Genomic DNA, 22,260 nt, shown 5'->3' with positions numbered 1-22,260 from the left:
CCCAGCTGTCATTCGGCAATGCTGACAGTTCATCTGTTAAAAAATATATATATCTGCCAGAAGAAGGAATAGGCTTAGCATTATGCAACGCCATTTGATGGTTTTCTGACGTTAACTCTGAAGGAGGAGTTGGAAGCGCTGAGGTTCTGAGCATTTCTCTTTTATCTCCTTCACAGGTGTCAAAATGGAAGAGAGCATCCCTCCTGGCACCAACTTGAAATGCACAATCTGCAACTACACGGCAGATTCCCTTATTACATTCCAGCATCACATCATGTCTCACCTGTCACAGGCGGCCTTTAGATGCAATCACTGCCATATCAGCTTCCAGAGCCACAGGGAACTCTTACAGCATCAGGACTTACACGGGCACGGCAACAAACTTCACAGGGACGCCGACGGCACCGAGCTCTCCCCCCGGGGTCCAGAGGACAGCCTCCAGCAGCATCACGCCCGCACCGAGCTGGCCCACAGGAAGGATGCGCTGCTCGGAAGCCCCAAAGGGACCCTCACCAAGGAGACGAACACAGAGGGGGAGGTCGACAAGGCTGAGAAGAAGCCAATGCTGTCTATGCAGAAGGGAGAGGCCCACCCGGGCAGCAAAGCCAGCTTCTCTTACACCAGGATCAAGTCTGAGCCCTCCAGCCCGCGGCTGGCCTCGTCCCCCGTGCAGCACAACATGCCCACCTTCCCCATGGGCCCCTTCTTGTCTCAGTTTGCGTTCTCCCAGGACATTTCCGTGGTCCCGCAGGCCTCAGAGATCCTCGCGAAAATGTCAGAGCTTGTTCATCGGAGGCTCCGCCACGGAGGAAACAGCTATCCCCCTGTCATCTACAGCCCCCTCATGCCCAAAGGGGCTACCTGTTTCGAATGCAATATCACCTTCAACAACCTGGACAACTACTTGGTCCACAAAAAGCACTACTGCAACAGCCGCTGGCAGCACATGGCAAAGTCTCCCGATTTCTCCAGCCTGTCGGACAAGGTTCCCGAGGCAGTGAGCCCGAACAACGGCCACAGTTCAGTGAGCATCCTGGCCGGCTGCCACTCCACGGAGACCGACAGCCACCTCATGCAGTCAGCTTGTCTGAACTCCAGCGTTTTAGACATGATCAACGCCGGGGGCAAAGGGCCCGACAAAGAGCTACCCGGAGCGCTGAAGAAGGTCACCACCCCGACCGGCACCGAGGAGAGGGTTAACGGCAAGCAGATGGAAGGCAAGAGCCCCAGCACGGGCCTGGTGGAGAGCGACAACGACCCCAACAAGACCACCTGCGAGGCCTGCAACATCACGTTCAGCCGGCACGAGACCTTCATGGTGCACAAGCAGTACTACTGCGCCACGCGCCACGACCCGCCCATGAAGCGCATGTCCGCCAACAAGGTGCCCTCCATGCAGAGGACCATGAGGACCCGCAAGCGCAGGAAGATGTACGAGATGTGTCTGCCGGACCAGGAGCACCTCAGGCCGCCCATGGGTCAGCAGCAGGGCTTCCCCCCGATGGGGAACCCCTGCACGTCCCAGGAGGCCGTGGAGGGCATGGCCGAGCGCTTTCATCCCCGGTGCGACGTGTTCCCGGGCATGGTGCCCAAGCACCTGGAGGCCTCGCTCACGGTCACCAAGTCCGTCCTGCCGCCCAAGTGCAGTAGCGGCGAGCCGCAGGAGATGGACGCCCCGATCGACCTCAGCAAAAAGTGCTCGCCCGTCCCGGACAAGACATGTAACTCCCCGAAAAGACTGTTGGACTACCACGAATGTACAGTATGCAAGATAAGTTTTAACAAAGTAGAGAACTATCTCGCACACAAACAGAACTTTTGCCCCGTCACAGCTGTCGCCGCGGCGGCAGCAGCGGCTCAGCAGCAGCACGGCGAGGCGGGCAGCCTGGAGCCCGCCGCCTTGTTCCCAGATGTGAAGGGCGATGGCAACAACAGCAGCGCCGCCGACGACGTCTACGCCAAGAGCCCGGGCAAGTGCGAGAAGAACGGCAACGGGAAGATGATGGTGCAAAACGGAGGCATGTTCCCCCCTCACCTGGGGCCGCTTCCCGGGCTGCAGCCGTTCACCGAGCCCCAGCTCCTCCCCTCAAAGGACGAGAGCAAGAGCATGTTTTTGCCCCACTGCCTTTACCCCGGAGCAATAAAGAAGGTAAAAGGCGCCGAGCAGATCTCGCCGTATTTCGGGATAAAGCCGACCGACTACGTGACGAGCGGCGCAGTGATCCCGGGAGAGCCCGGGGAACCGGAGCAGAGCGTCAACGGGGGAGGGGGGGGAGAGGCCGGGACCCCCAGAGAGCAGCCCCAGCCGGCTGCTGCTAATGGCTGCCCCCACCCTGGCAAGGAGCCACTCCCCCTGCTGCCCAAGAACAGGGGCATGATCATCGTCAATGGGGGGCACAAGCCCGAGGAGCGCTCGGGAACAGCGCCACCCCAGCAGGAGAACCAGTCCCATAACCCCCAGCAGCCAGATGGCCACTCCACCAATCCCTCGCCCACGTGGGGCACTGAGAACACGGCCGACTCCAACGAGAACGTGTCGCCCACGGCCAAGTCGCCCGGTGCGGAAGCCCCGCCCGCGGCCAATAAAGGTGTGAACGGGTCGTCACAGGCCCCCGGGAGCGGCAAGTACTGCCGCCTCTGTGACATCCAGTTCAACAATCTGTCAAACTTTATCACCCACAAGAAGTTCTACTGCTCGTCACACGCGGCGGAGCACGTCAAATAAGTCCCGGAAGAGGGAGAGAGCTTCTTTTTCTTCTTTCACCCCTCACCATAGCGTCCCCTAACTTTCGCCCAACCAACTCCCCTACCCTCCCCCCCCCCTTTTTTTCTTCTTCCATTTTGGTACACTGTTGTGTCTGGAATAGAGCATCTTGCAGTTCTTAATGCTGCTTGTGGACAATCAAGAGAAGCTTCTTCTTTCATCGTTTTAAGACTTAAAAATGCAAAATCAATTGTTTGAAAAGAAAAAAAATGGAAAATGAATCGAGAATAATATTGGTGCCACTTTCACATTTATTTATTTTACAATCAGTATTAATAGGAGTAGTGATTTTAATTTAAATTCAAAATGAAATTTATATCAGAGTTGTTTGTAACGTTATTGTATAGTCATTCTTGTGTAGCACACATATCGTTTACACTGTAATGTAGGCTCAATGAAACAATAGACAGAACATGAAGACAAGATGCATTTTAGACACAAAAATAGCTACTGAGGCACTTGTGTATTCTTATTTGCTGTACCAGTTTTTTGTATATGTTCAAAATGTCACTTGCGGTTTGCTACTAATGAAATTGTTAGCCTTAAAAAAATAAAATAAAATAAGAATCACCATTTTGAGGTGATTTAGTGGGCGCACATGCATACCCAGCATCTGACATCGTTTGGCATATACACATGGCTTTGCATACATATGTGGCTGTTTGTCCCTGTCTCTTATCTTCAACTCAGATGTGGATGTTCTCATGAAGATGGCAGCATTCTTGTATAGTACTCGTATTTCTGTTGAATGATATTCTTTGATCTCCCTTTTTGGAATTTTTTGCTCTCAATGCAATACTTTGTAAATGAGGGAACGTTACTAAAAAGCAGTATTATGAAATGGGGGAATTGTGCATATAATTATTTGAAACCCCATTGGGAGAGAAAAAAAAAAAGTGAATTGTACAAGAATTAAGTTTATTGCTGATGAGCAGAATGGGTGGGACTGTCAGTGGGGTACCTGATGTAAAATGATCATTCCAATGTCCTAATTATGGGAGAAAAATGTTTCTTAACAAACGTTGTTGCTATGCATGTATATGGATGGAATAAAATTCCAGATCTGTTGGAAATTTTTATTTTGATGTGGTGTCATAATTAAACTTAAATCCTCAGGATAATTCAGTGTCGTCTGGTCTTTTCTTTCAGTAAATAACGATTCAATGTAACCGCTGTAAAATTCACATGAATGGCCTTAAAGAACCTTAATGAGGTTGAAATAATGATGTTTGTGTACTGTTTAAACTTCAGTAATGTAGACATAACCAAATAAATATTTAAGTTCACACTACACCACACCAGTATAAAAGGACAGTCTCTAGCAAAAAAAATTGATATATTCAAGCAACTTCTCATTTTTAATACCTTCAGACACTATTTTCCAAACACTGCTCACTATCATCAAACCATATGTCCCTATCATAGTTTCAAAGCACTGAGCATTGATTCAGGCCTTCAAATGGAATTGGCCCGTATGCATTTGGCTCAGATGAGGCACAGAAAGCATGAAGTACTGTGTAAAAGGTTTAATTGGTGAGGATTTGTAAAACTCGCACATAAAACTCAATATATTCACATTGATATTCACTTCAGATATCTGCCGCACCGTCTGAGGCAGCCAATAGTATAGAAAAAAAAAAAGTAACAGGCAGCAACAAACGATAGCAGTTCCTCAGATTCGTGATGCATGTATGAAATGTAGGCCAGGTCACGTTACTCGCTCTGCTGCCTGGACTGTCGCTGCCTCACCACGCTCCTCAAGTGCTGACTGATGACAGATGGTCTCTGGTAGATCATTCGCCGGTCCACACCTCCGATCCCAACGTGATTGGCCGATGGATATGATTCACCCAGAAACTTCTTTTGAAGTTTCGCCACCATCTGCCATGAAAAAAACAAAAAAAAGAAGAAAGATAAGACATTCACATCAGTTTTCCATGTACATCGGTTACGACCGCCTGTTGGCCCGTTGAGGTCGGTGTTGTACAGCTCGGACACGCCTGCAGCAGGGCGGAGGGAAGGCGTCTCCACCTGGTTCAGATGCTCTGGAATCTGGCTGTCGAAAGACTCTCCGGTGATCACGCTCACAGACGTCCTCGTAGAGAGGGGTTTGAACTTTGTGATGTCCCTGAAGAAGAGCGCACAACATTTAGTTTTTTGTTATTTACTGACCCATTTAGGCATGTTAGATAACAAATATGCACCGATATGGAGCGCTACACAGTACGCTTGTGACTTCAGTCGCTCTGAGTGTTGTTGTGGTTGTTGTTGTTTCCCGACCTCACTTGAGCCGCACTCTCGTTCAGGAAGTAATGCTCGTCCACGGCACTGCTCTGGTGGGCGGGGTTACTCAGGAAGTACTTCTATGGAAACAGAATGAGGACAAAATGGATCGATGCATTACGAATTTCATCAAAGAAAGGTTCAGGTATCCAATTTCCTGAAATAACCTGTATTAACCCCTCTTTTTTTTGTCCACTTCCCCAAAACTTAATTGACAATGTTTTATTTAAGCTTACACATTGAAAGTAATAAAAAATAAATTATCTTAATTCTCCAGTTGTTAATTTCTGCCGGTAGAAGAACAGATATTGACACTGAAATGAAACAGTCACTGTATGTGTGTGTATATATATCTCTCGCATGTGATGAGGGGAGATAACTCGGGTGCCATTAACATAGCAGCAAACAATTCTGCTCCAGTTCAATTAAGCAGTGGTCACAGAACATGCCCTTGAGAAATGGACTGCATGCTCTATTGAATTCAGTGTGTGTGTGTGTGTGTGTGTGTGTGTGTGTGTGTGTGTGTGTGTGTGTGTGTGTGTGTGTGTGTGTGTGTGTGTGTGTGTGTGTGTGTGTGTGTGTGTGTGTGTGTGTGTGTGTGTGTGATGACCGTCACTAAGCTATTGGTAGACACCTTTTTTTCCATTCCTTAGAGAATTAAAGCACAATGATGTCCTCATCTCCTTGCCAACAAATGTAAGACATTCTAAGCAGAAAATAAAGAAATAAAGAAATATAATTAAAAAAGGCCAACCATCCAAATGCCGTTAAACCAGTGGGTGGTACTGGACCACTAGGTAACAAGATATTGAAGCAGACATTGTTTAGTAACCCATGTTTCAGCGGTTAAGTGTAAAATCTGGTGCGATTAGCTTTACAATTAGCACTCACTGATCTTCCATCTCAACCGCTCTTTCCCCACTCCAGTGAAAAAGAACAAGAAACCCCTTTGTGAAATGTATTGTTTCCCACTTAAAACCACGCCTTTACAGACCGTTTTGGCCGCCGAGGCGGCGGGGGGAAATTGGCTGTTGTTCATCATCAAAAGCAATAGCTGCTGCTCTGTCGGTGGCGCTTCGCAAAACAAGTCGACTAAAATGAGTACAAGGCCTGACGACACGTGGCCACTTTACCATTTAAAACAGATTTAGTGCCCAGCTCAGTGGTGACAGCGGCTTGTGGAATCATCCACCCAACCCAAGAACTCATCTGCAATATACACCGCTGTCTGTGGGGAAGGTCTGTACTAGTCAATATTAATGGCCTTCCAAGAAAAACATTATTTACAATGACCTGTCAGAACCTGGGGTTTACAATATAGCCTGCATCCCAAGATATACAGTGAGGACGTTTGTGATGTCACGGAAACGTCTGCAAACGGGTTTAATTCTCATTCGCCGTATCTTGGGGGGGGGCTCAAAAACTGTGATGATAGGGTTTGTGATGATGATTCTCTTCCCCCCTCTCCATATTCTCAGCACAGATCGGTTTCCCCACTGCAGTCATTATTGTTCTGGCACCAGCACCACCATGTGGCAGAGTAGAGACACTACTACCAACAAACTCATGTGCAAAGTACGTGTAAAATGTCTCTGACTACCAATCACTAGAGTCATCTTCAGCGGTATCATTATAATTGTTTATGTATTATAATACAAACAAAAGTAATTATTAATCAGGTAATACATTCGCACAGTTGGAGACTAAACATAAGTGCAAGGTTTTGAGATACCTTTGAGTATTTTGAACCTTTCTGTTCCATCACACCATTAGAGTTCCTTTAAAATTTGGGCACACAATTTGGGACTCATGACTTACAAATACTTGTGTGTGTGTGTTAATGTGTGCCTGTGTTTGTGAATGTGTGCCTGTGTGTGTGAATGTGTGCCTGTGTGTGTGGATGCGTGCCTAGACACACATGTGTGTGTATATGCCTGAGCCTCACCTGGCGCTGTACGACGTCCTCAGCGACGCCATCTCCAGTGATGGCGGGCTCCATGACGCCCAGGATGATGAGCATGCGACTCAGTCCCGTCGCCGCCGAGAACTGCCTGGCCTGGAGCGAGGGCAGCAGTTTACCGTACCTGCAGGAACACACGAGAGCAGTTACACACTGGGTCAATCTAAATGAACACCTTATGTCCCGAATATATGACCAGCGATCAGTGCATTGAGTGAAGGTCAATCGCTTTGACTTGTTCTCATTCTTAAGAAAACTAAATCAATACATTGGATTAAAACTTAATCAAAGCTGGCAGAAATGACAAAGGTGAAACCGAATCAAGGCCAGGACCACACAGAGGTCAACCATGAATATCCTCCTCCTTCAAGAACCGAATCCCCCCCCCCCCAAAAAAAAAACTTTCTCCATGGAGACATTTAACTAAAAGAAAGATTTTCTTCTGCGTCAGATGAGCCGCCGAAGGAGAAGCAGAAAAGCAGAAGAGAGCCGGGATTTTGTAACTCGGGAAGACCAATCGGTTTCGGCTCAGTGGTGCTCTGAATTGGCCGGTCTCGGCCTGCGGAGCTCAATCAATAGTGCCTACCCGGGGCGGCCGCCGCCGCCGCCGCCGCCACGAAGAGAGGGCCGTGCGGGGCGGCGACACGCTGTGGATCAACCCCTCCACCGCTGCTCGACATCAAGGACGTTCTCTGACTCCAAGATACGGGGACAGGGGCCCCGGTGTGCACTGTTCTGGGGCCAAACCCAGGCTGGGATTGAAATCAGCTCTCCTCCGACAGCCTCAGCACAGCTTTTCATGCTGGTGTCAAAGGAGAGCAGAGCGGCCACACACCCGGCCATCCGCTTGAGTGTAAAAGACCCCCCCGGTAAGGGGTGATCAAAACATCGTAACCAGCGTCTCCAGGCTCCACTCAAAGATCTGTAACCAGTCTGTTCAGATTGGTGACTTAACCAATATCATTACCAATATCTGTATATTTTACCAATACCATTTGTCAAAATAACCATGTGATGTATTTTAGTAGAGATTCTGCCTGAGAGCATTTAGAGCATGCATCTGCCACAAAGGTTACGATAGCAATATTTTGGTATTTGTGATAAGAGTACTTGTGAGAGTATGATGAGTATGGTGATACATAGGGTGACATGTAACACTCATATTGAGTACAAAAGGTGCACGAGTGCTAAATGCTCTCCGGCAGAATCAGTACAAGGGAGTCATTCTGACAAATGATAATGTTCCAGTTGTTGCAGTGAAGTCTGGAGAGCTTTGATCACCATGCCCGGCATTGTCCTATAACAAGGTCTTTGATCATTAATAGCGTGTGACGACACACTAAGTTGTATTTGAAAACGTCATTGGGTTTGTGTTCGCAATGCCACTTGACTCCGGTGATCCAAAAGGGGCTGTGAGTTATCTTCGGTCTCCAGCCTTCTGTCAAAGGCCATTCTGAACCCAGAGTGTGACGGCAGCCATGTTCCCAGAACTACTTGCTCGGGTGGACTCTGGCCTTCTTCTCATCGAGCCTGGGATCGCACGACGAAAACCAACTAAGCACCGAGCAGAGATCCATTAAAACGGTAGGAGGACACATTTGCCGCCAGTTGAAACGTCAAGCCGTGCTCTGGCCAAGCATGTAAATGCCGAGCGGTCAGATAGAGTGAGAGGGGGGGGGTGGTGCTCGGCTGATCGAAGGGCTGTGAACAGACCCTCGCAGATAAACACGTCCACAAGACCTCCCTGCAGGCCAGTGGTAATCACAGACTGGGGGAAGAAGGTAGTAGGAAGGAAAGAAAGAAAGAAAGAAAGAAAGAAAGAAAGAAAGAAAGAAAGAAAGAAAGAAAGAAAGAAAGAAAGAAAGAAAGAAAGAAAGAAAGAAAGAAAGAAAGAAAGAAAGAAAGAAAGAAAGAAAGAAAGAAAGAAAGAAAAACAAAGAGGTGTAGGAAGAAAGGAACACGTGGGCCTTATTTTCTCCTTTCCGCAGACGGAAACTTTTCAAATCAGACCTCAGGAGAGTGACATTCTGACATTCTCATCTGCCTTGGCCACCCGCTTCTCCCCCTGCAGTCATTCTCCGCCATCGCAATTTAGAAGCCACTCCTCGACCCAGCTCTTTAGGGACGTTTCAGCCTCCGCACATTTTCCACCTGTCACCCCTTCTTCCCTTGATTCCGGGAGAGAGAGAAAAACACGCTCTTTCCCTATCGGACCAGCCCACCCCCACCACCCACACACAGACACACAGACACACAGACAGGCAGACAGACAGTTTGGATCTGGTCAAATCGTTCCCGGGTCTGGCATTCAGCGTTACTTGAAGGATTCTCCAGCCACCTGTCCTATTCCCTCCTCTTCTTTCTCCATTTTTAATTCTGCCCCGGAGTGAGGATTATGCAGAGCAAGGCATGCGTGTCAAAGGGAAATTTAGTGGGTAAAGACAGCCAAGATTGGCGGGATGAATTAAGCAGATAACGGCTGCAGACGAAGTATTGGGGAGGGGAGAGCATGTAGAGCAAAACGCCTCGCCCATGTTGGTCATTTCAGGAGGGGGTCTCTCTCTCTCCCACACACACACACACACACACACACACACACACACACACACACACACACACACACACACACACACACACACACACACACACACACACACACACACACACACACACACACACACACACACACACACACAAAATCTACACCCCCCCCCCGCAGGAGCAAGGAGGCAATATCTAAATTAATAAAGTGATGAAATGAGTTTGTGCCGCGGCGGACTTTCTGCTGTTTGACTTTCCCATCTGGATTAGTGCAGGCTGAATGGACTGCTCTGTTACTTTTTTTGTTACCGCCGCGCAATTCACTGTCGGAATTTGGCCCTGTAGCGATAAGGCTAAGGCTCCATCACCTCCCCCACCACCACCCAACTCCTCCATCACCCACCTCCCCCACCCCCCTCATTACCATCTCATCACACATGCGAGGCCTCCCGTTACCTGCGAGTGCGGCTCAGCGCCACGACAGCAACCATTACACGGGCTCCCCCGCTCACCATTACACGGGCTCCCCTGCTCACTATTAGCGCCCGCCGCGCACATTTCAACATGGACTATTACACGCGGCTCAGCTAAAATACAACACCGCCCCGGGGTTTCGTACCAGAGCGCTTTATAGTCAACTATGGCACAGGGGGTGGATTGTTTTTAAGAGGAAAAGGGGGCTACGTCAAGTGGCACGTTTTTTGGAATATATGCCGTTATGTAGTGGTGTTGGTGATACCAATCAGATTTTAGATAAATAATCTAAAGTAGTATGGAAGACTGGCGCATATCTTGGTGAACGGGGCGTTTCACCCTCATGTTTGTTGGGACCAATCATGTTGCTGGAGGCGGAGATCTTTAAATGCTTAATTTGCGATCACAAACTCATCCAGCAGTTGTAAACTGTCTGTAAAGGCTCATTAAAATCCCCTTCTGAGAGCTTCATCTACTTGCTCAAATGAGTTTCAGTAGAATATCTATGTGAATAACAGGACACACAAGGTGTAACTAGGCCCCTTTTCGTTTTTCTTGTGTTAACTGGAAATATGATGCTCTGATTTTAGGCGAGTGGTGAATACATGCACATCATCCATTTTACATGATCAACATCTGATGGAACAGAGGCTATGGTGAAACCCTCTATAATTCATGATGGCCAACCGGCCTTTAAACAGAAATAGTGGGGAATATTATACACAGCTATACACAACAGCACCATTACCTATTAGAGCAGAGAGACAGATACAGAGAGAGAGCTGAAGTAATAGCAAAAGGTGATATTATATGAATAGGTGCAGTAACCTTAGGTTACGGTATAATTTTATCAAACACTGGCCTAGACTTTCAATTTTGTCTCATCCAAAATGGCAATAACAAAATCTTGAGAAAATGTATTTTGAGATTTCAGAGAACAATCCATCAGTCCAGTTAAAAAGTAAAAAACGCTGCAGCACCAAAACAAAGTGAAAAACTCTGCAGCACACACTGTGGCCACATGGTGTCACTCTAGCACCGCAACGTCTCATTAAAAATACAGCCTTGCTTGGAGAATATTAATACGATCGATACACCCAACTAGCCCCGAGTCTGTATGGATAACCCTGCAGGCGGGGTAAACACACAGGGCCCACGGCACCAGAGCTTCATTAGTTGCGTTTCACTTACAGGTGTGCTAATTTCAATTAATTGGCATTCCCGCCACAGGGAGGATTCTCCTTGAGGGCGGATTGGGGGAGAGCAAGAGAGAGAGATAGGTCTGGTCTCAACCATGCTAGGCTTATTCAGGAAGTGTGTCACAGGTGAATCCAATAATGTAGGATTATATGGGGGCACGCGGGATCTGCGAGCTTGGCCGCGTTTCAGCATTCACGCAGTATCAATGTTTAAATTCACAAACATACAATAACACAACCAAACATTTAACGTCTGACCTTAGATATTCACCTCGGCCTAGTCCTAAACAAACTCACACAGCACCACATTCTGCCAAGCTAAGCCCGCTCTTCATCTTAATTAATGGTCCCCATGTTCTCTCACAGCATCACCTCTTCGCCTCCAACCAGATGCCAATATTGGTGCATGGTCCCTGAGAGATGGGGAGGCTGGGGCTGGAGAAGAGCTTTACTCCAGCGGATTATTTAAATACAGCTCACAGGGAGCATAAGCCAGCGGAAAGTGGGGTTGGTGGAGTTCTTTTGCCTCACAACTTCTGCTGCAACTAAACTACACTTACTTTCCTGCTTGCAATCTGAGCTCTCTGTCAGAGAGCCCACTCTGGCGAGAGAAAAATAGAGCAAGAGAGTTCGAGGGTAGGACAGCTTTCAGCAAAGGTTATGTAATGCTAAGCACTCAAGGTTTTCAATTAGCTACTGTATAGGCAGGATGGGAGTGTTTCAAATCCAGGCACAATGGAAAGGTGTAGGCGCTAGAGAAAATTAAAATGGCTGTCCCCCCCTCCACCACTCACGTTGACATTTCCACAGGTAAGACTACATTATAACTGAGGAACATTACCTTGCGTTGCCTTCCACAGTTGCGCTCATAAAATACCATCGCTAATGGCATTCCGTAAATTGCAGTGGCGATGGGCAGAATCTCTTTGTACTTTTGAACTCCACTTAGCATATTATAGAGCACTTCCAATAAAACAGTAGCTACAGCAAGCAGAGAGGGGTTGTCAAAGTAACAGGCATAGGGAAGGAACTGTGGAGCCAGCAAAGGTGAGAGGCAAAACAAGTTGCGTATGTCCACTGGAAGATGATTCACCGACACAATCAGACACAGCAAATTAACACATCTGCGATGTGGAGAACTTAGCGTGGCAATATCCTCAGTCAACATTGTGTAAAATGCATGTGCATGGTTGCAAATATTTTGTACAGAAACTTTCTGCCAGAAAAAAAATGTTTGTGTGGTAGCATGAATGTCTGGGTTTAGTAGCCAGACGCAAAAGAAAAAGCGGGACTTCTGACTTCTCTCTGATGTGGTTTTGTACAATTCTTTGTGACAAAGCTCCTTATTATTCTCCCATCTTGGATGTTGTTAGCTGACGTACACAACTCATAAGAGAGGGGAACTTGCGTTTCGGTAAAACCCATGAGCTTCTCCGGTGCCTCTGTGATACGTGGACAGGAAAGAATTGTGTGGCATAATGAGAGCGGTGTGCGTGTGGTGTTTAACACGTTCATGGTGCATTAAGACGGGCAGCGACCAATCAATCAGCATTCATTACCATGTGAGGAGCTTCCCATTAGGAGGACGGTTCAGAGCAGTGAGTGTCTCCAAGCGAATATCGCCCCATGGGGCAAATCATTTTGAAATCCTCTCTCTGATTCACTCACACACATGCAATGGGACATAAGCCCACACACAGACACCCATATCCCAATGGATTATATAAAGGTGACTATAATGTACATTTTAGCAAACGTTCCTGCATAAAAAACATTAATCCAGACATCATGTTCAGTGCAAGGACATCGAGACATACTGCCCTTACTTAACGGGGAGGTAATTAAAGTAACGCTAACAGGAGTTGACATTGATTTAAAAGAGTGTAGAAGGAAAGAAAGGCTCATATTTTGTAGTGTGTGGTTATTCCACAAAATGCAAGGTTTTTACAGCTCAACATAACCCTGTTTACATCTACTGCAAAAAAGGTGACACTGAAACCATAGGCAGGCCAGCAGCCCGTTGATGAGAAAAACCACTGAAAAGACTCTCCTCTTCAATTTGACCTAAACAGATGGGCTTTAAATAAGGGCAGGGTGCTGATCCCATGCCTGTAGCTTCCCTTTTTCTATCATATACACACTCACACACACACACTTCTCTGGGGAGATGTGAACACATACACTGGAGAACACGAAGACGAAATCAGAGCTACGTGCAGCCACATTAAAAAAGGAAATCCCCAATAGGACAGTTATGATTAAACCCCCAAACCCCCCTACACAACAAGGACACATGCACGGAGGCAGGGACACGCACACACGCACACACACACATATGTACACTGAATGCATGGAAGAAAGAGAGCGGGAGAGAGAGCGAGAGAGAAACATTTCTCGGGAGATCTATTTTACAGGATATAACAGAACTCATTCTGGGGCGTGAGCCGCCGTTAATGACTTTGGTCTTTGATGTGTAAATCCTCTGGTCCCCAACACCCTGCTGATAGCGTCTTCCCATCAACCCCCATCCTCCCTCCTCATCGTCAGGTACAGCTGAAGCCCAACCCCACCAACACCACCACCACCACCACCACCACCGCACCACCCGCTGGATGACTGTATCATATGCACCGAAGGCTGATCGCAAAATACCCAGGCATCTACCGAGGGAAAAACTAAGGTAGACACGCCCAGCAGGTGGTGTATCCAAGTGAGAGAGAGCAGCTGAAGTAAAGCGTCTTTGTGAGAGAGCCAGAGACATCCCAGAACACCGTCACTCATGACCTGCGTGACCTTGATCCCCTTGACGTGGGTCAATGGGGCATTTTGGTTGGGTCGCAGAGCATATGCCAAACCTCCATCTGTAGACAGAAGGCCCGAGTTGAGCCCCATTTGTTGCTTTTTGTTTGCTCAATACTTTTAAACATTACTTTAAGGCCTTGTTTATTACTGCAATATTGGAAAGGACTAATGACACTTGTGGTTCCTGAGGCTAGTTGAGAACCACCGCCGTATAAATTGAGATCTGTGTCTACGTCTCCATCAGTCATATCACGGAAATGTCCTCACACGTAATCCGCAATCATGCCGCAGCCAGCCCATCCGCCCCTGATCGAATTGTGTTCTTCTACAATGTAAATGCAAGTGTTCTCCCTTTCTTTGCCCCTTCCACAGACACCCGGTGGGAGTAATTGGATTGCGGCTGCGCTGTCATATCCACAGTTAAACCAATGGCTATTAATCAGCGAGAATAATTGGAAACGTATCCCTGACAAATGGGGCTGCTCTGCTTAAAGTCACATACAAATTAGGCACATTTTCTGTTCCCCATTTCTCCATCTATTTCTTATCAGAGTTAGCGCATCATTATGTAACCACTGTGTTGCGGATGTTAGTGACCTGGAATCTCTAAAAGATTGAGCTCTGCCAAACTGGCTAGGGCATGGTCTGAACATCATTGACTACTTCCTGTCTTGATGCTGCAGGGGACGGATATTTGGACTCTGTGGCACTTAGAGCTTGCAGGTTCTGCAATATTCTGAAACCCAAATTACACAAATCAATAGCTGATTTCAGTTGACGGTTAAGAGCTTTATTTGCCGTTAAATGGTTTGAATGATTGTAAAATTGACTGCAAAGTAACAGTTCATTTAGTCAACATTTTTACTGATAGTCATCCTAGAATCATTAACAAACCATCTAGACTGCAGCAAACACATAATATGGCATGCGAGCGCTAATGGCTTGCCTTGTAATGTTTTAGAAAACTACCACTACTCTAATTCATTATTCGCTACAACAAGTCACCCCAACACAAAAACAAACAATAATATGGCTGCCTGCTGCGATTACCATCCACTAATGAATTTCTGGGGCCCCTGGAATGAATGAATGTTTTTAATGAGCCCCGCCCAACAAGACAAATCAGGCAGGATGAGTTGTCAGCACAAGGCCAATCAGCACACGCCCCGAGGCCCGACTGCTGCACATAGAACACGATCCAGTGTTCCTATCTCCGGCTTGCCAATTCCTTTTCTGGCTCATTTTATTTTCAAAAAAACAAGTCCCAATGTCCCTGTTCCTCCCCCCCCACCCATGGAGGGAGGCGTATCAACTCACCAGTACTCCTTCCATTGGTCCTCCTCAAACACGTCCTCCGGGATAGGATCAATCAGAACCAGGTCCGACACAAACCTTGGGGGACACAGAGGACAAGCACGCACACACATGGATTTGACACACACACACACACACACAAAAGAACACACGTGAACATACACACACGAACACGACCACACACACGAACACGACCACACACACGAACACGACCACACACACACACACACACACACACACACACACACACACACACACACACACACACACACACACACACACACACACACACACACACACACACACGCACACACACACACACACGCAAACACACACACAGTAAGACTCTTGGACTCTGGCCTGAGCGGTCGTGGGCTGAGAAATGGATGGGGTCGTCCTACCCACGGTTTCTGTGCATTTGCCAATCTGTGACCTGCCCAGACTGATGACCAGCGACCACATCCAGAGGGCCATATTTCCACTCTGTGTCATCTACTCGACACAGCCTTCATTGACTCACTTTAATGGCCGTGACATCACGCCTAATCAAACGGTAAATCTATCAAACCTGGAACCCGGCTGACTGCGCCGTGAATCACAGAGGATGGATTTGACGGAACACGCTCAGGATTTATGGATGCTCTCCGAAAATGAATATCTGTGCAATTTAGCCAGAGGTGGAGGTTGTTAAGTGAAACAGGAAATTTAAGGAAGGTACTGCAGTGTATATAGAGCAAAGATTGCGTACGTACAGAAATATACACGATAATAAGTATATAGTATGAAAACAAATCCCATACAGTATCCCCTATGTGGTGGTTATTTAAAGTTGTACAGCATTTGTTAACCTGTTTGTATGCTATTAAAAAAGGAATATGTGATAGCTTTTCATTCCTTTTAGATAATTCACTGTTTAGCTTTGGACAAGGGATTTCAAAACGCCCCAATTAATCTTATAATGACGTCAAAAGTATCATCTAGGCACTAACTAGCTGTCCTGGGCTTTAGCTTCCCGATACAGGTTGCCGGGGCAACTAGACTCACGCATCATGGATGTGGCTGTAGAACCTGGCGTTGAGCGTTCCCAGCTCGGAGCCCACCAGGATGTAGGGTCCGTCGATCTCTGCCGCACGAAGGAGACGGTGCAGATCATCCACCATCCTGCAGACAAAATGTAGAAATATAATATCAAGGGAGACTCTAGGTGTGGTACAACATAAATGTCAAGCAACAACAACAAAATAACCTTAAAACAGGGCACGTCGCAAACCAACGGAGCCTAAACTGTTTCCTAATTGTGGAGGGTGAAACCGGGCCAAATGGCGTTAAAACTCCATACACTGCACTTTAATAATTTCCTATGGACACGTGAGGGAGACTCCATTAAACAAAACAAAACAACTAAAAGATAAACAGATGACTGCAAAACTATTGTTTTCTTTGTCCTCATTTCCACAAGATGATTTACTGCAGTCAGAAAAGGGCAGTGTTATATTACATTTTTTATTTTTTGTTTCTTTCTGGATAGCCTGCGGTGAGGACAACGGATGCCATATATCCACTTAGCCAACACTGCTGAATGTAAAGCGAGGGATATGAGATATGGGATGAGTCGGATTTCTCACTGCAACGCACCAACCAACACATATTCCATAAAGACACTACCTCATCTCACACAATGCAGCCCCATCTCTTTCTAACTACCCATCTGTGTATTGCTGGCTGTGGCTCCACTTACATCAACACAAACCCAGACCTTTTATAATGACAATAACTTAGATTTCGGATGTCAGTATTCAGCACGTCAAACTGAACACAAACATGCTCTGGCATCATGTAAGTGAGCCCATAAAGGACTTGCCAGTTAGCAAGTCCCGGCCAAAAGCCACTACCAATTTTGTGCAACTCCCTGAATGTCTATTTGAGATGTCCTGTTCCCACAGGGTCAAACAAACACAGAAAATGTTATCTCCTTGACGCAGGTAATCAACCCCCTGGTATACAAGATAAAAATAACACATAGGTAACAAAGTGGAGCGCTGATGGTCAGGATAACCAGAACAGAACAGAACTGCTGGACAATCCAAACTAGCTTCAACTACTGATGCACAAATTGAATTACTGCAATCACCCATTAGAACAAGAAGTAGGACACATGTGATGTCCTGTTTACAATATAAATGTATTAATGTAATGATCAATTATGCATGTGTTAGCGGTGAACACGATAGCACTCTTGAGATTTAAGTCAGGTTTTTCTTTCTTTTGAAATAAGTCCATGATGTCATTGCAAACAAAAAGCCTAAGACTCACCGACCAGTGGTGGACATTCCCCAAACCTTCTCGGTTCCTGAGCTCTCGTTCTGCATCACTCTCTTGCTGAAGCCCAGGCCCATTCTGTCATAGGTGCACACCTACACAAAGAGGTAACACGTTTAGATGCGGTTAGCTTCACATATGAACTTGCATTAGCAGCACTGCCATTGGCGTCCTTTACAAGAAAATAAGACATTGCACTTTATGTCATCGAGAATTATTCCAAAATGCTTTCTGTGAATGTTGGTCTGTTGCTATGCCTTTTAATGTGGGATACATTGCCCCGTCAATTTTTTTTTTTCGAATCTAAGGCAATTTAAATATTGCATATTAGAAAACAAAGAAAAAAACATACAGGTCTATATGTGCTCGGAAATGCTTGCATCTTTGTTCTCGGTTCTTTCTTCATTCATTTATTATTATGTTGCTGCTTCTGTTGTTGCTGGATGTAGGTCGTCGGAAACCACAACAAGTCTGACCTCATTGGGGGTCGTATTTCAGACAAATAGACAGCGACGGCCAGTCTGTCAGACTCAGCTTTCTGCAAATGCTGTGTTCTCATTGGATAGCATACCGCAGCACTACTACAACAACAACAGTCCTCTGATGACCTCTCCTTGGTAACGGAACTGTAAATACTCAGACTGCAGTCCACTGCGTAGTTGGTTTTGAAGCTAAATCAAAATATTTTTTGCAGTACAATATTGAATGTTTCATTGATTTTGGTTTCTATCTCTTGAATGAACCTGATAATACACAAATAATAAAAAATAAAAAAATCCCACTGTAAATATTAATAATCATTTTTTTCTGTAAATTCCTCACCTTTGTCAGCGGAGCAACACTTTCTTGGACATGATACCAAATGTCTGAAGACGCTCCGGTTGGGGCATCCAATATGACTGTAAACAACGATGGCAGTATGGTTAATCAATGAAGCAGCAAAAACAATGGATTGTAACGGATATAATATGGCTAAAATATGAACCTGTGATTTACAAATTGTTTAATGAGTGTTCCATTACCAACTGGTTTTCCTTGTCCTTTACATAATAGGTGCATCTTTTGACCAAGCCCGACATCAAGGATCTGTCCTTCTGCATTGGAAGAGAATAGAGACGGCTGTTAAGAACAGATTCTAATGCATGTACAGTATATAGAAATAACCAAAAAAATATTTTTCTTTTGAATGGAGAGATCAACTCAAAAGTTGAGACAAGTGCATAGTGGCAAGAATCTTACACATCGTCACCCTCTTAAAGTAATGGCCTAAGTCACCTTTTTGCCAAAATGATTTTCTTGCCTAAATCAGCTCTTTGTGATGCTAGCCACCTCTGGTAAAATCCCCAACATCCTCAGTTGAACAGATCATGTGATCCTACCCGTTTAGTGTAATGGCCTATGTCAAGAGTGTGAATTAGGCCAATTTATTTTGCCTAAGTCACTAGACAAGAGTGACTTAGGCAATTTTATGAGCGTTTCAAGATGGCGGCCACTTCCAAAAAAAAGAGTCTACCAAGCTAGTGAAGTTATTGCCATGATGCAGGACTCGTTCCATACTGGTAAGTGACATAGGCCTACCCTTCCTCATGGTCTGTTACAGTAGTGGGAAAAAAAAAGAAATGCACTGTTTTGCCTCACTTATTCCAGAATTAATTCGGCCCAAGTCAGGTTCAAAATTTAGTAAATCACAAAGGCATGTTCATAAATTAGCCTAAGTCATCTTATCCTCTTATGTTACACAATTGACTGACATCATTATTTGTATATCAATAGTAATCTATTGTCATAACCTTTGTGTTTGAAATGATTCATAAATATCATATACTCTATATATGGTTCAGTTTTTTCTGTTTTCTGAACAACTTGAAAATATGACTTAGGCCATTACTTTAAGAGGGTGACGACATGTACAAACATCCAGGCATGTTGCACACCATTATTGGAATATTTTCTGATGACAGTATTAGATGGAAAAAACTGTCAATTCTATATATATATAAGTGTATATTTCGAAGGATGGAATATGCTGGGAACCTTTCGGCAGTAGTAACTGTCCTTCTCTCTGCAGTGATGCATAGTTGAGGAACGGTGGTACGGCGATGATGAAAAGCAAACAAGTTCCAATATTCTTGATGATGGACCAGTAGGTGAGGCGTTGGTCCTCGGCTTGAATGGGTTGTACACGATCAGCATCCTTGGTAGAAAAATGTTTTGCTTTTAAATAATAATGATCACAATCACAGTAACAGTGACCATTTAAAACAACCAATACGAAGTGGATTCTAACTTATTCCTACAAATCAGAGATCAAGTTCACTAATCGAATTTACCAGCCCACCCGCTTAAAAACATAGAACATAAGCAGCCATGTACCTAGGATGGGGCTTGATCGCCATTTAACTGTCCTTATCTGAGATTGGCATTACGTGCTTATGTGACACGTTGTATTAAACGCCAAACAGTGTGGCGAACGGAGGTTTGATTGTTGGTAAACGGGGAAGCAAGAAGGTGTTTCAAATTACATTACGTACCCTACTTTCTGACCTACGAGATTCGCCACTCGAATCTTGCCCTTCAGTTCTTCTGCGCATTTTGAAAACAATATGAATACGCGATGCACCAAACAATGTGCGGTTTGAATGAAATACTTTTCGGATTTACTTCCTTGTTGTTATACAGGGGCCGAAAAGGGACAGATTGCACCGGTGTGATAGGCGATATCAAATGACAGACCTTTGCAATAAATAAGCAGTGTTATACGATGAAATTGTTTGTATATAACGCAATTTACATTAATCATTATATTCTATGAATATAAAAAACGGATGGAACTAAATATCTAAAGAATAAAACATTACGATAGGCATGGGGGGGTGCTGTTGGGATTTTTTGGAGGACTGGGCACAGTTTAATTGATGGCCTGCAGGGGGCCCTGTATCCCTTAAACATTCCCATTATGTATTCAGTAGGTTTAGCACCTAATAGGTCCATGGTTTTTATCAGTGTATTGGATAATAATCGCCATTTAATACGAGTATATTTAAGAATCCCACGCCTTCAAATGAAACGTGGTTCCAGCCTGGTTATAAAACGCCTACCCCTTGTTTACGACTGTAATGAATCATTCTGTTTCTCCTAATATCCAACCAAGTTGTTACCATCGTTTAAATTATATATATAATATATAATAATAATAATAATAATAATAATAATAATAATAATAATAATAATAATAATAATAATATTAATAATAATAATAATAATAATAATAATAATATACTATCTTTATTAATTATAGAAAAAAATACTTTTGCTCTGAGACTCTTACAGCACTGAGATTTAAGGAAGAGAGGGCATGTCAAGATATTTACGAGTATCCACAACTTTTATCCAGCAAGCCATGTCTAGACAAAGTTAAACCGGAACATAAACCCTGTTTTGATAGCAGACAAATTTTGTGACTCAGATCACACAGTAAATTCATTGTTGTAATTTAAAACGAGGGAAAGACTGAAATGATTTAAGTCTGGTATTGGCTACTGTGGGGGAGACAAAGCTGTTGTTGTTGTGCTTGTGGTGGTGACGGTGGTTGTCCAAGTGTGCGTGCATGTGTGTGTGTGTGTGTGTGTGTGTGTGTGTGTGTGTGTGTGTGTGTGTGTGTGTGTGTGTGTGTGTGTGTGTGTGTGTGTGTGTGTGTGTGTGTGTGTGTGTGTGTTTTTGTTTGTATCTGTCTATGAAGAAGCATTGGCTAAAATAATGGGCGTCACATTGTTTGGGTTTGTGTTTGTGTTTGTGTATTGGGGAGGGTGGGGGTTCAGAGTTGATTAAAGCTAATGCCATTGGCATTACTCCACCTCTCTATTTATCCTTCCTCTGCCTAATTAGGACTGCAAGATGTATAGACCAATCAGGGAGACATCAATGCCTTCTGACGGAAACACCTTTCTTTCCTTTCTTGCACTCTTTATCTCGTAATCTTTACACAAACCCACTCATTCCACCAACAGGTTATGTGTGATAACTAGTATTGTCACATAATAAGACCCCCTAGAAAATGCAATGTTTTTCTGTCCAGGATTTAAAGGTGAAGTATTTGTGGTTGACCTATTATATATAGATTACCTGTGCCGGGAACTTGCGGGTTTAAACATTAAAGGCATTGGATGGAGGTATAAGTCAATCCCCACAGATTAGCTACTGTTTGATCCCTGAGCGTTCTGACAAGGGGATGGGTTTCTTTAGAACAGTAGTTTTAGTCTAGTGCCAACGGCACTAGACCATGGCATCAGCTCACAGGACGACTCTTTAGATCCTGTCGTCTTGAGGTTGCAGCCATGAGCTGATCCATGTCGTGTCATTCCCCTCAATGGAGCCGTTCTGCATCAGCACTAGGTTTCCACAACCAACAGTGGACCATTATTGGAATTAAGAGTTAATATGCAGCAAAACATGCAAGAAAATACTATACCTCCCACCTCCAGTGCATGCATGTGCAACGGAATTGGTAATATGGGTACATGGAATATTCTGTCTACTCTGTGGTAGATAACAACTAGTTATTTTTACATTTCTGACATGTCTCTCCGTCCCATTTCTTATTTTTT

General features: G+C 45.1%; 2 protein-coding genes across 2 annotated transcripts in view; one reads left to right on the top strand and one right to left on the bottom strand.

The window, feature by feature from the left end:
• zfpm2a (zinc finger protein, FOG family member 2a) overlaps positions 1 to 3,885 on the top strand; it is an 82,909-nt gene extending 79,024 nt beyond the window's left edge. The window contains exon 6 of the mRNA XM_030370115.1: positions 177 to 3,885. Within this exon, the coding sequence (XP_030225975.1) occupies positions 177 to 2,725 (2,549 nt within the window). The 3' untranslated portion in view covers positions 2,726 to 3,885. The remainder of the gene's footprint in view (positions 1 to 176) is intronic.
• Positions 2,996 to 20,346, bottom strand: si:dkey-122a22.2 (uncharacterized). Its single transcript, XM_030370122.1, has 11 exons — positions 20,188 to 20,346; positions 19,691 to 19,850; positions 18,679 to 18,750; positions 18,479 to 18,555; positions 17,651 to 17,751; positions 16,382 to 16,498; positions 15,341 to 15,415; positions 6,993 to 7,131; positions 5,045 to 5,127; positions 4,796 to 4,892; positions 2,996 to 4,645 (listed from the first exon to the last, which is right to left on the bottom strand). The coding sequence occupies exons 1-11, from the start codon at positions 20,245 to 20,247 to the stop codon at positions 4,478 to 4,480; spliced, it is 1,149 nt and encodes a 382-aa protein (XP_030225982.1). The 5' UTR covers positions 20,248 to 20,346; the 3' UTR covers positions 2,996 to 4,477.
• Positions 20,347 to 22,260: the final 1,914 nt, after the last annotated feature.

The sequence above is a fragment of the Gadus morhua genome, chromosome 11, assembly GCF_902167405.1.
Source record: "Gadus morhua chromosome 11, gadMor3.0, whole genome shotgun sequence".
NCBI lineage: Eukaryota > Metazoa > Chordata > Actinopteri > Gadiformes > Gadidae > Gadus > Gadus morhua.
Note: the sequence above shows the minus strand (reverse complement) of the source record. Positions and strands in the feature narration are given on the sequence as shown.